Below are 13353 nucleotides of genomic sequence, written 5' to 3'. Positions count from 1 at the left end.
TCACGCTACAGCCCCCAGGTCAAAGACCAGTGCCCTAACTGAGACCAGCCTCACCTGCGTACATTCCAGTTCAGCAGGAACTTGTCTAACTTTGTCTTGAATCCCTGGAGGGTGTTTTCCCCTATAACAGCCTCCGGGGGAGCGTTCCAGTTTTCTACCGCTCTCTGGGTGAAGAACTTCCTTACGTTTGTACGGAATCTATCCCCTTTCAACTTTAGAGAGTGCCCTACCGTTCTCCATACCTTGGAGAGGGTAAACAACCTATCTTTATGTACTAAGTCTATTCCCTTCATTATCACGTCCCCTCTCAGTCTCCTCTTTTCAAGGGAGAAGAGGCCCAGTTTCTCTAATCTCATTGTACGGCAACTCCTCCAGCCCCTTAACCATTTTAGTCGCTCGTCTCTGGACCCTTTCAAGTAGTACTGTGTCTTTCTTCGTGTACAGCGATCAGTGCTGGACGCAGTATTCCAGGTGATAATTTTTATTGCCATGTTTTGAATTAATCCTAAGAAATGTGCCACTTTTTTGGTTTGAGGCAAAGAAAGATCTTCCTTTTTCTTTATCTTCCCATAGGGGGTATTTTTTGTGAGAAGTGATTTTTGGAATTTTTCTTCATGTGAGAATTCCAGGTGTACTGACACTGAGTGAACTTGGATGAAGCTCTAAAGAGGTATTATTGCTTTGTAGGAGAACTGCTCTTCTCGGTGTGTGTATTACACCGATTCAGAGGAGACTGGGATACCCAGCTAAAGAAAAAAGAGGGGAGACTCGACCCCAGAAGTGAAAGTGCAGAAGCAGGTGGTTTTGATCTTGGTTTTCCCTGTATATCATTTCTTAAAATGAAGGTGTTTTTACTGGGTGATTTGTAGAACTTTTGAGTGTCATTTCAGTGAAGATCTTGGGGCATTCTGCATCCCTCATCTACCACCATCTTTTATTTTCATTTTTGTGGGGTTTTCCCACTGCTGTTTATGAAGCTGTCCAAGGCCACCCTATTCTTGTGGTAGGAAGGCTGCTACGAACAGATATGGACAGAAAAAAAAATCAGTAGGTTTAAACCCTCTAAAAAGGGAAGGACAGACATATTTGACTTTCAAAAGTAATTCTTAATAATTATTTTGAATTTGACTTAAATGCAGGCTATTTCTGAGCTGAGACACGTGTCTAAAATGTAAAAGGCAACCAAACCCTGACAAACAGGTGCTTCCTTTGACAACCCTCGGTGTTTCCCCTGTCAGCTGAATAATAAGGCAAAAGATCAAATGACAACAGTGACCCCTTTCTCCCCCTGGGATTCCCTTATGTCTGTCTGAGGAAGGTCAATCGCTCCTTGGATCACATAAGAATAGCCAGTAGCCCATTCTCATGGTGGCCAAAACCCAAGGAGTTAAAAATCTTTTGGTAGTTGTAGCGAGCGTCTGGTTCAAGGTTGTTCATTTATATCTGCCTTTGTATTATGTGTTTTATGGACTGTCGACTTGTATATTGTGCTGATGGTACACTCTTTGTTGCAATTGCTAATAAACACAATTTTTTTTTTAAAAAAATAACGCATTGTGCCAATTTAAGAGTTCCTATAAATATTATTTTCTAGAATGAGATTAGGAGTATCTCTAATTAATGTCCAACAATAGTCGGCCAGCATTGATGAATTCCATCTGCCCTGATATCGTTTCTCCGTTGTAGCAATGTCCTGGTGAAACCTTTCCCCGTGCTCATCACCAACACTACCAAGATTATCGGGGGGGGGGATCCAATTTGAGGCAAACTGTTTTAATATTTCAGAGATTGTTATAACATTTACTCCAAGCATTAGAAAGTATAGCAAAAATGTTAAATTTTGCATTATAATGCTCTTTGCCAAAAATCAGAGGGTTTTCCTCAAAAATTAAGGTCAGTTTTGAATTCAGCGACCCCCAAATCATTATAGAGCACCCACTACAATTCATGCCCCCAAACCTCTGTTGCACAGTGCTATTTGAAGGCTGATACGCTTTATCTCGTAAGAGAACAAAATAATGGGTTTCCCCAAATCTGACCTGGTGACCCCACACCCAATCAGGTTCTCAGGCTATCCATGATCAATATGTATGAGATGAATTTGCATACACTGGGGATGTCTGATGCATATTGATTGCAGGTAGCCTGAAAATCCTAGTGGGATTTAACTGGCCAGTTAAGTCACCTGCTCAAAGTTAACCGCTAATATCCAGTGAGACATAACCAGTTAGTGCCACTGAAAATAACCTGATAAGACCCAAACTCAGCTCTTAACCAGTCAGGTTAACTGCATAAAAGTTAGTCTTACTTTTATGTGGCAACTTATAGCTGGTTAAGTGCTGAATATCACAGGTCACTAGCTCTGCAAGACTGGAATTTCAATACTGAAGCCCAGAGAGGTCCTGGAATTGAATATCCAGGAATAATGCTGGTGGCATTCTGCATGAACCCCCCAATTTTTTTTTTTGGGGGGGGGAAGGGGGCTAATCAGGATGAGCTATAAAAGCTGTATGCATAGGGTTATCAGATGTCCCTTCTGTCTAGGTTTTGCAGTGTCCCATACTTCCAGACATGGCTCCGAGCTCCAGGAAGAAGAGGAGATGAGGCTTGTGTGGGGGCAGGACAGGCGGCGCTGGGAGGGGTGGAACGGGACAGGGCCATGTGTCCTCTTTTTTCCCATCAAAATATGGTAACCTATGTATGTTTATCAATATGTAAGCATATTTTTCCAAATAGTAATCTATTCCATATATAAAACATAAGCAAATGATATGTTATGTGTCTCTAGTGAAAAGTGCTCAGTGCACTTTGTCTCCTGCAATATGGCACCATCATTTCACTTTGCACTCAAAGTGTTAAATTGTAACACTGCTACTCTAGCTGTTGTAATAAACATTGAAACTTAGGAACACTTATCTCCGTTTTTTAGAAGTTTGTGTTGCAAAGATGTGACTACAAAGCAGGATAGTTTTCTTCTTTTTTGCTTCCTACTTCTAAACAAAGGAGATAAATGGTACGAAGTTTCAATGTTAGCAGCAGTGCTACATTTAAGATTCATAAGTAACACATAGAGTGCAAATGTCAATATAGCCCTATTTTGCAGTCCTCGGTATGTTTATCCTAATCACAAAAGTAAAATAAAACAGTTCCTTGATCATATGTCTCTTTAGAGATAATTGACAATATTATTATTAAGACTTAGCCAAAAGGAAAAATTTATAAACTATGAAGAGTTTTACCTAATTTCTTTAATAAGACATTAATTATTTTTTTTCTGAGGTCCTCCAAGTACCGACAAATCCAAAATGTGGCCCTGCAAAGAGTTTGAGACTGCTGCAGTAAAGGGACAGCAAAGTGAAATGATGGTCCCATATTTGTTCTCTTAGTGGCTCTACTTGCAGAAGAGGGGGGGGGGGGGGTAAAACACGGACCTCGTGGATCTTAAACACATATCCTTAAAAATTTTCATTTATTGACAGCTAAAGTTTCCTATTTCATGTGTGCAGGTCCACGTTTTAGTCCCTTATTCCACTGCTGTATCTGTTGCCGTTTCTGACCCCACGGGTCGGTGCCAACAGTCTTTTATTAATAACAATTAATTTAAGGAAACACTTCAGCTAACAGACACTAATGCTTCTTCCTCCCTATGCTGAGACTAAAAGTGGCAAAACTTTTGCCCTGATGTCCGTGCCACTTTTAATAAAACAATCTCCTGCTGCCATGGGATCAGCCTCACAATAAGACCTGCGAGGGGCAGACTTGAAGCTCACTGGAGGGGAGCAGATTCCAAGTAGAGAGCTATTTAAGGGGACTTGCAGATAGGGGAGAGCAGCAACTTCAGAATTGGAGGGTCTGAGGGATGGAAAGACCATGCAAGAAACAAAGGACTCTGGGACTGAAGGAATTGGGGAGATTCAGAACAGAAAAGACTCAACAGTTGCAGAATAATCTGTGAGTATGTGGGGATACGAGTGGAGGGTGTTAGGCTAGGTAATGTGAAATGGGGACTAAATGGGTAGAGAGGGATCAAGAAATGGAACTGAAAGTGGTTAAAAGACAGCAGATATGAAAGAAAAGGATTGGGAGGCTGGGTAGTGGGTAAGAGACAAAAAAAAAAAAAGCAACTGGAAGCAGGAGAGGAGCAACAGGAAAGAAGGCTGGTGAGTGGATGAGAGTCAGAAGAATTTCATGAGAGGCGGTGAGGGGAAAAAGAGAAGGAATGGGAGGTTCAGAAAGGGAGAATGGAAGCTGGGGTGAAATGGAGAAACAAGATGAAAGGGAAAGACAGGCTAGAAGAAATAGAAAATGGAACGAAGACCCTGAAGAGGAATGTAGGATAACAAGAGGACAGAGGAAAATTGAGTGCCCAATAGTCAAAATCGCTTATCTGGATGGAATTGGAGGTGATCAGAGAAGCTTAGTTTAGTTTCATAGTCATATGAAGTATCAATAAAGAGATTTAAACTCTAACTGAGATTGGTCGGCAGTAGAGAATGACATGGAAACAAATTTTTCCCTATCCCTGCGTGAACTCATTTTCCTGTCCCATCCCTGGTGAGTTCTTTTCTCATCCCCCCCATCCCATTCCTGCAAGCTCCGTCCTCATCTGCACAAGCCTCAAACCCTTTAAAATCATAAGTGTTCGAGGCTTGTGTAGTTAAAGCACAGCTTACAGGGATGGGACTTGGAAGCTGAGTTCCTGCAAGGACAGGGAACTATTTGTCCCCATGCAGCACTATCTGGATACTGCTGGGGTGGTCTGTGAATGGCGCAAGAGCAGTGTCGAATTAGCCAGGTAGAGTCATCCAAACAATGGTGCTAAATGTCGCCACCTTCTGGATATTACTTTGGTCACTGCTCTAGTTGGGTATTGAGCACTGAGGTCAGCTTTTGAAATAAAAGTCCAAGCTAGTGGCTGAATAAATACGTCCAGGATTACAGTCATTTCAGTTTACTGAGGAGAAAATGGGATATTTGCTAATGCGCTTAGCTTGTTTTCTGGTTACGCTCTCTCTCTATTTTTTTAAGCTTTGCTAGTAAGATTATATAGTTTATTCCTCTTTATAACTTCAGCTTTGAGAAAGTGCATCTCTTGTGCCATTGCATTTATCAGGTGCAGAAGGAAACACATTTCTTTCTCTCCACTGCTGCTCTGCGCAGGATTTTCAGTTCAGACTTTAGCACTGTTGATGGCTGAATTGTAGCACTTTTATACTACTTTGCTACACAGCTCTCTAAAGAGACGTGAAAGTTCATGAACCACTGGCAAAGAACCCGTTACTTTTTCTTTTCAGGGTACGTGATACTGTTTCCATTTTTTTGCTGTTTGATGAGTGAAAAGATATTGATACAATCTTTTCTTCTGCTTCCTGCTTGGCTGTTGGCGCTATCTCTTTAAGATGATCGTATCAAGGCTTTTAGCTTTACTGGTTCTGCTGTAATGATGCTATTTCGGAGAATTCATATTCACTGAGCCTTAGTAGGAATTCAGAATCTGGACTGGATGTACCTCAACCTGGGTTTTCAGGATCTCATGAGATGCATTTGCCTTTGATGGAGGCAATGGATGCAACCTTCACTCGGAGGCATTCACGGTGGGTATCCTGAAACCCTTATAGCCCCCAAGGTGTGGATTGCTTCAATGAATCACATATCCCTTCCACCAGGCTGTGGGGACAGTGTCTGTCAAAGCTGGCAGCCTGCCACGTGCTTAGGTGTTTGGCCCACTGAACGGGCTTTCCTTTGGACCAGGACCTCCCGGTCTGCAGCTGTTGTAGTTGTATAGCTGTGTTGTTGAAGTAAGAGCACATGACTCCTGAGGCGGCCATGCCAGTTCATACACAGTCAGAGACTCCTGGTTCTCAGCAGCTTGGACAACATTATTTGTTGGCTATAAATGGAGTGAGAGAAAAACAAAACATGGCATGAGACACCTAAGAGGCAAATTCTTTAAGTGGATGCCTCGATGCCAAATGGTGGCATCTGGGTTAGGGTTACCAGATCTCTGGATTTACTCAGATATGTTCTCCCTATAGAGGACATGTCCAGGGGTCCGGACAGCTTTTCAAAACCCAGCACTATGTCCAGGTTTTGAAAAGCTTCCAGCTGGAAGTGACGTCAGGAATGGATGCAATGTGGTGATGAAACATGCATGCGACATCATTGCATCACACCTGTGCATGCACAGATGCACCCAACACTGCTCCAAACAAGTGAACAGGATGAGGGGGTGGGGCTGAGATGGAAGAGGGCGTTACTTGGGCGGGGCTAGGTGGAACTGGACAGACCTGGGGGGCGTGGCTATGGGGCCGGATTTTACTTCTGTAAAATCTGGTAACCCTGATCCTGGCGTCCACAGCAGACATAGACTAGAGAATGACACGGGGACAAATCTTTCCCCCATCCCCGCAGGAATTCAATTTCCCTGTCCCTGTCCCTTGCTGTTGGGTCAGACCAGCGGTCCGCTCATGCGGCGGCCCTCTGGCCAGCTCAGTTTTAACTGCACAAACTTCGAATACTTATGATTTTCAAGTGTTTGAGGCTTGTGCAGATGAGGATGGAGTCAGCAGGTGAATCACGGTGATGGGACAGGAAAATGAGTCTCCACAGAGACGGGGGAAAATTTGTCCCTGTGTCATTGTGTAACATAGACCTGGAATAATGGCAGGTGCATAATGGGGTCGGAATTCACCTAACTTACAGCAGTGGAAGTGTAAAGGGCGTCCCGCCCATGTTTACTAGGGTTGAACAATTAATGTGTTAATAAAAAGATTGTTGTGTTAATTGTTTAACTAGAATTAATGCATTAACACTGGTGTTAGGGGGGGGCTAGCAGCAATAGCAATAAAAAAACTTTTTTAAATTAAAGCCAGCATTAACGGGGGTCAGACAGGGCAGCTGCGGGCAGGATGTCCTTCCTTCTCCCCCTCACTTTTGAAATCCAAGGGGGGTTGCCTGCGTCCTCAGTGCTTCTTCCTCTGCCACAGCAGCTTCCTCTATGATGCTACTTCCTGTTTCCAGTTCATCAGCCACCTCCCCACTCAGAGCTGCCGCCGCCCCCCCCCCCCCACACACCTAGAGCTGCCATTGCTGCTGCTGGCCTCCTCTTTCTGAGAGCCGCCACTTCTGCTTCTGGGCTCCCCTCCCCCCACCCCGAGATCTGCAAATACTGCTGCTGGGCCCCCCCTCCCCCCGAAGCTGTCATTGCTGCTGCCAGCCCCCTCCTTCTGAGAGTTGCCACTGCTGCTTCTGGGCTCCCCTCCCCTCCCCTCCCAGAGATCTGCAAATGCTGCTGCTGGCCTCTCCCCCTCCCCCCCCCCCCCCGAGCTGTCATTGCTGCTGCCAAGCCCCCTGCCTCCTCAAAGCTGCTGCCGAGCCCTTGCTAAATTTATTTCAATTCTTTTACATTTAAATCATGCAATTAATCATGTGATTAAACATTTTAATTGCAGTTAATCAATGTACAGCCCCATCCTTTACCTTCATGTACTCTGCCACAGGGAAGCTTACACTTTGGTGCCTATGAGCCAGTATTCTGTACATTAATGCATACAAGGGAACACCCAGGGGTCGATATTCAAATCAATGGCTAAATACCTCCAGAGACTGCTAAACTCAAAGCTGGAGGCAAAGTCGGCACTTTTGTGTTTATGTGCATCGATATTCAGCACTTAACAGCCTAAATTTAAGCAGCCAAATCAGACCGCATAAAAGTCAGTCCCATCTTTAGGCAGTGTTGCTTATTGCACTTAAACACATAAGAAAGAGCCAGCCACATAAACCAGGTATTCAGTGTCAGTGTCCAGACTTGGTCTGACAGGCACCGAATATTCAGGAATAATGGCACCAGTAGCTTATAAAAAACAACCCCCCAAAACTCATTGTTGCCAGCAGTATACCTTCCCCCCCCCCCCCCCCACACACACACTCAGTTATATAATTGTTCTTCACATGGGTTAAACATGAACATAGATTATCATGCACCTGTGAAGCTTACAATAAGCACCCAGTTGATAAAATAATTGAGTCTTCTTGGCTACAATATTAGTTAAGAGCCTTTTACACCATTGGCTGACTTGGGTCTTTCTGCAACCTCCAGCTAAACAGTTCCAAAATAGTCAGAAGGCTGATAATTCTTACAACTACTGTATAATCCTCAAAGGGGAATTCTTAACACTGTTTTATGGGGAAACAGTGACACCTAATGGCCAAAACTAAGACAGACATTGGGACTTAGCAGGTGGGTTGGAGTTTGGAAGTGAAGGAGCTTCAAAGAACTGGGATTTGGGTCTGGATTTGAAGACTGCCAGAGACGGAGCTTGACGTATCATAAGAACATAAGAACATAAGAACTGCCATCTCCGGATCAGACCTTCGGTCCATCAAGTCCGGCGATCCGCACACGCGGAGGCCCTGCCAGGTGTACACCTGGCGTAATTTATAGTCCACCATATCTTTATATGCCTCTATTAAGGAGATATGCATCTAGTTTGCTCTTGAAGCCTAGGACGGTCGATTCCTCAATAATCTCCTCTGGGAGGGCATTCCAGGCGTCAACCACCCTCTGAGTGAAGCAGAACTTCCTGATATTAGTCCTGAACTTGCCCCCCCTTAGCTTCATTACATGTCCTCTAGTCCGTGTCAAATTGGACAGTGTAAATAATCTTCTCTGCTCTATTTTGTCGATTCCTTTCAGTATTTTGAAGGTCTCGATCATATCCCCACGCAGTCTCCTTTTCTCAAGGGAGAACAATCCTAGTGTTATAAGTCTATCCTCATATTCCAGTCTCTCCATACCCTTCACCAGTTTTGTCGCTCGTCTCTGCACCCTCTCCAGCAGTTTTATATCCTTCTTTAGGTAGGGAGACCAATGTTGGACGCAGTATTCCAAGTGTGGTCTGACCATTGCCCTATAAAGCGGCATTATAACTTTCTCCGATCTACTCGAGATTCCTTTCTTTATCATGCCCAACATTCTATTTGCCTTCTTTGCCGCTGCCGCGCATTGTGCCGACGGCTTCAGGGTCCTATCTATCAGTACACCCAGGTCCTTTTCTTGTTCACTCTTCCCCAGAGTTGCACCTGACATTGTATACTCGTATTCCTTATTCTTATTTCCTAAATGCATTACCTTGCATTTCTCCACATTGAACTTCATCTGCCATTTCTCCGCCCATGTTTCTAACCGACACAAGTCGCTCTGGAGTTTCTCTCTATCCTCCTGCGATCTGATCGCCCGGCATAGTTTTGTATCGTCTGCAAACTTGATGATCTCACTGGATGTTCCTTCCTCCAGGTCATTGATATAAATATTAAAAAGGATCGGCCCAAGTACCGAGCCCTGGGGTACTCCACTAGTCACTTTCTCCCAGTCGGAGAACTTCCCATTTATGCCCACTCTCTGCTTTCGGTTTTCCAGCCATTTGCCTATCCATCTTTGTATATCTCCCTCTATGCCATGGCTTTGTAGTTTCCTGAGAAGTCTTTCGTGTGGAACTTTGTCGAACGCTTTCTGGAAGTCCAAGTATATTATGTCCACAGGCTTCCCACTATCAATTTGCTCGTTCACGGTCTCAAAAAATTGGAGTAAATTCGTCAAACACGATTTCCCTTTCCTGAATCCATGTTGACTGGGTTTCATCAAGTCGTGTGCGTCCAAGTGCCGGACTATGCTATCCTTGATCAGTGCTTCAACCATCTTGCCGGGGACCGACGTAAGACTCACAGGCCTATAGTTGCCCGGTTCCCCTCTCGATCCTTTTTTGAAAATTGGCGTGACGTTCGCTATCCTCCAGTCGTCCGGTATCTGTCCAGTTCTGATTGTCAGGTTTGCAAGTTTTTGCAATAACTCTCCGATTTCAACCTTCAATTCCTTTAAGACTCTCGGGTGAATTCCATCCGGTCCAGGGGATTTGTCACTTTTAAGTTTGTCGATCTGATAGTATATCTGGTCTAAGTCCACTTCAACTGTGGTGAGGCTGTCTTCTATTTCTCCTGGAAACACTTTCTCTGCTTCAGGTATTGTTGAGGTGTCTTCCTTCGTAAAGACAGACGCAAAGAAGGATAATCAAGTCAGGCAATTTGTTCCAGGCAAAGGAAGAAGGGACAGAGTCTAGAGTTGCCTGTCAAGGAGAAGGGTACAGGTAAGAGAGACTTATCTGGTGAGCGGTGGGGGGAGATGAGAGAGGAGAGATACTGAGGAGCTGAAGAGCGAATAGGTCAATAAGAGGACTTTGAACAATATTCTGATAACAATATGATTATGCTTAGGTGTATCTGCAGGTATAACATATTTCTATAAGGATAGTGGGAAATGCATAATTTCTGGGCCACTGACTATCCACTCATTCTCTAACAGGTCACCTACATTTAAACGCCATTTTCACCCTTTAAATTCACAGGACCCAATATTCGTAGGATTTATTTTCTATCACACTGTCCCCAAAAAGCTCAGAACGGGTTACAGGACAGTTAACAGGTTATGATTTGCCATAATTACAGTACAGTTCAAAATTGAAAGAAAAATACGTCTAAAAACCCACTCAAGTCGGCACTTGGATGGCATAAAAGTGCTGATAGTTGAAACAGGATTTTAGACATATCCAGAGACTTTTTAGGCCTCTGAATGCCACTGTGCGCCCAGAGCTGAAAGGGGCATTTTTGAAGGAGTGGTTAGGGCGGGATGTGGGCCGACCTGCAGGGATAATCGAAAGGCTAATGAGACTGCCTAGACGGAACTTATATGTTGTGATTCAGGCGATCTAAAAACAGGTATCCAAAGTGACCAGACACAAAGTATAGACCCCCACACTCTCCCCAAGTGATCACTGACCCCCCCCCCTAAAAACGTACATACCTGCCTCCAGAACATCAGCACCTGCTATAGGAAAGCCTAGTAGAGCTGCATGCAGGTGTCTTAAGTAGCCTGGGGGCTGGGCTAATGAACCATAGAGAGGAGGACCTAGGCCCATCAGCCACTCTAACCACTACATTCATGGTAGAAAATGTCAGCCCACCTAAAAAAAAACCAAACCCTACTGTATTGCCATATAGGTGCCACCTGCAGCCATGAGGGCTATTGGAGTTGTAACATTACCCCTAGGTAATAGCAGGCCCAAGCTATGTGGAGAAAGCTACCTGGATATCCCAAATTTGCTTCAGCAGTCAAGAGATGACCACATATTTCAACTGAGAATTTGCTTAAGGATAGGGTTACCAGCCGTCCGGATTTCCCCAGACATGTTGGCACTTTGTGCAGGTTTTGAAAAGCTTCCTTGAAATTGCATTGGGCAGGAGGGCATCTGTGCATGGGGGGCTAGGACGGGATTGGGGGCATAATGGGGTGGGGATGGGTAGGTCTGGGGGGCGGGTATAGGGGGTCCAGATTTTACTAAAGTAAAACCTGGTACCCCTACTTAAGTGTAACTCAAGAAATCACCTGACCACTGGCCTCATTCTGACTTACCACAGGTTTTTGAACTGCAGAATAGATGGTGTAGATTTCAGCTGTGTTGACAACCTCAGTTCTACCTGCTTGGGAAAAAAAACACAAATATTTGTTATTTATAGGAAAAAGCTGCCCTCAGTTGACTCTGTGCCTCACTTGTATCCCAGCTCTGCCCTGAATCACTTTATTTGACTTTCAGTTCCAATCCCCATCTTTCTCCCTCCCATCTAACCTCAGAGAAACCACTTTACCTCTACAGGAATCACTTAATCTCTCTGGCTATCGGTCCTTCTCCCCTCTGATCTCAGAGGACTCATTGGATCTACCTCTGTCTCACTTTTAATCCCAGCTCTGCCCTTGCTCCTCTGACTAGAGAATGACACAGGGACAAATTTTTCCCCATCCCTACGGGAAGCCATTTTCCCGTCCTGTCCCTGCGAGTTTTTTTTCTATAGTGCTGAAAGGCGTATGCAGCGCTGTACATTTTAACATACAATTGAACATAAGAACATAAGCATCACCTCTGCTGAGTCAGACCATAGGTCCATCGTGCTCAGCAGTCCACTCTTGCAGCGGCCCCCCAGGTCAATGACCTGTAAGTGATCTTTTACTTAAAACATTTTGCCTTGTATAGTATCCCTCTAATTATACCCTTCAATCCCCTTTGCCTTCAGGAACTCGTCCAATCCCATTTTGAAACCCAAAATCATACTCTGCTCTACCACCTCCTCTGGAAGCGCATTCCAGGTGTCCACCACCCTCTGAGTGAAGAAGAACTTCCTGGCATTTGTTCTGAATCTGTCTCCTTTCAATTTTTTTGAATGTCCTCTTGTTTGTGTTGCCCCCGCCAGTCTGAAGAATCTGTCCCTCTCCACCTTCTCTATGCCGTTCATGACCTTATAAGTTTCTATCATGTCCCCTCTAAGTCTCCGCTTTTCCGGGAAAAGAGCTCCAGCCTCTCAGCATATGAAAGGTTTTCCATGCCCTTTATCATTCTTGTTGCTCTTCTCTGGACCCTCTCGAGTGTCACCATATCCTTTTTAAGGTACGGCGACCAGTATTGATTGCAGTACTCCAGATGCGGTCTCACCATTGCCCTATACAGCGGGAGGATAACCTCCTTGGTTCTGGTGGTGATTCCTTTTTTGATAATGCCCAACATTCTGTTTGCCTTTTTTGAGGCCGCTGCGCATTGACAGTCCCTGCTTAGAAGAGCTTACAATCTAATTTAGGCAGGACATTTTAGGATTAGGAAGATTATGGTAGAGGAAATGATACAGTGGGTATAGGTATCTGATAACAGTGAGTGGGAGTTAAGAATTGAAAACAGTTTTTAAAAAGTGGGCTTTTAGCTTGGATTTTCCTGTCCCTTCCCCATTCCTGCAAGCTCCTTCCTCATCTGCACAAGCCTTAAACACTTTAAAATCATAAGTGATCGAGGCTTGTGCGGTTAAGGCAGAGCTTACAGGAATGGGGCAGGGACATCATCAAAACTCAGGAAACTGAGTTCCTGCAGGGATGGGGACAAATTTGTCTCCGTGTCATTCTCTACCTCTGACCTCAGTTTACCTCATGCAAACACTAAAAGGGTTTTCCCCTTAGAAATTTTGTATATAGTCTAGCCACTGGAAATGTGCCATCTGTCCAGCCCACCCATTCCTGGCCCAGGTTCATTCAGACTGGTGGCCAATGAGGTCCCCGGAGGATGATTAATCACAGCCGTTTCCATGCTGAATTGCTCGCGATGAATCGTCCATGGCAGCACCTGACCTCTTGCCCCCCCCCTCACTACCCCAAGAAAGGAATATCCCCCGCCCCACATATCTCTTGAAAAGTTCACTGGCATGAGCAGTATTTTTCACTTCCTGCTCGTGCCTGTGACATCATGTCCTGGTCCCGGGACTAGG

The 13353-nt window shown here is 44.7% G+C and overlaps 2 protein-coding genes across 6 annotated transcripts in view; one reads left to right on the top strand and one right to left on the bottom strand.

Annotated features, from left to right (window-relative positions):
• Positions 1-3385: 3385 nt before the first annotated feature.
• LOC117350080 (signaling lymphocytic activation molecule-like) overlaps positions 3386-13353 on the bottom strand; it is a 90313-nt gene continuing 80345 nt past the window's right edge. For 4 of the 5 annotated variants that reach the window (XM_033924023.1, XM_033924022.1, XM_033924021.1 and 1 more), the window contains 2 exons: positions 11465-11532; positions 3386-5890 (listed from right to left, as the gene is read on the bottom strand). In XM_033924023.1, coding sequence (XP_033779914.1) covers positions 5711-5890; positions 11465-11532 — 248 coding nt within the window. In that variant the 3' untranslated portion in view covers positions 3386-5710. The remainder of the gene's footprint in view (positions 5891-11464; positions 11533-13353) is intronic. The other variant, XM_033924020.1, reaches the window with a different exon arrangement.
• Positions 5809-13353, top strand: part of LOC117349807 (SLAM family member 5-like) — a 32720-nt gene continuing 25175 nt past the window's right edge. The window contains exon 1 of the mRNA XM_033923402.1: positions 5809-5901. Coding sequence (XP_033779293.1) covers positions 5809-5901 — 93 coding nt within the window. The remainder of the gene's footprint in view (positions 5902-13353) is intronic.

Source organism: Geotrypetes seraphini, chromosome 16 (assembly GCF_902459505.1).
Source record: "Geotrypetes seraphini chromosome 16, aGeoSer1.1, whole genome shotgun sequence".
Classification (NCBI taxonomy): domain Eukaryota; kingdom Metazoa; phylum Chordata; class Amphibia; order Gymnophiona; family Dermophiidae; genus Geotrypetes; species Geotrypetes seraphini.
This window is presented reverse-complemented; position numbering and strand designations above follow the sequence as displayed.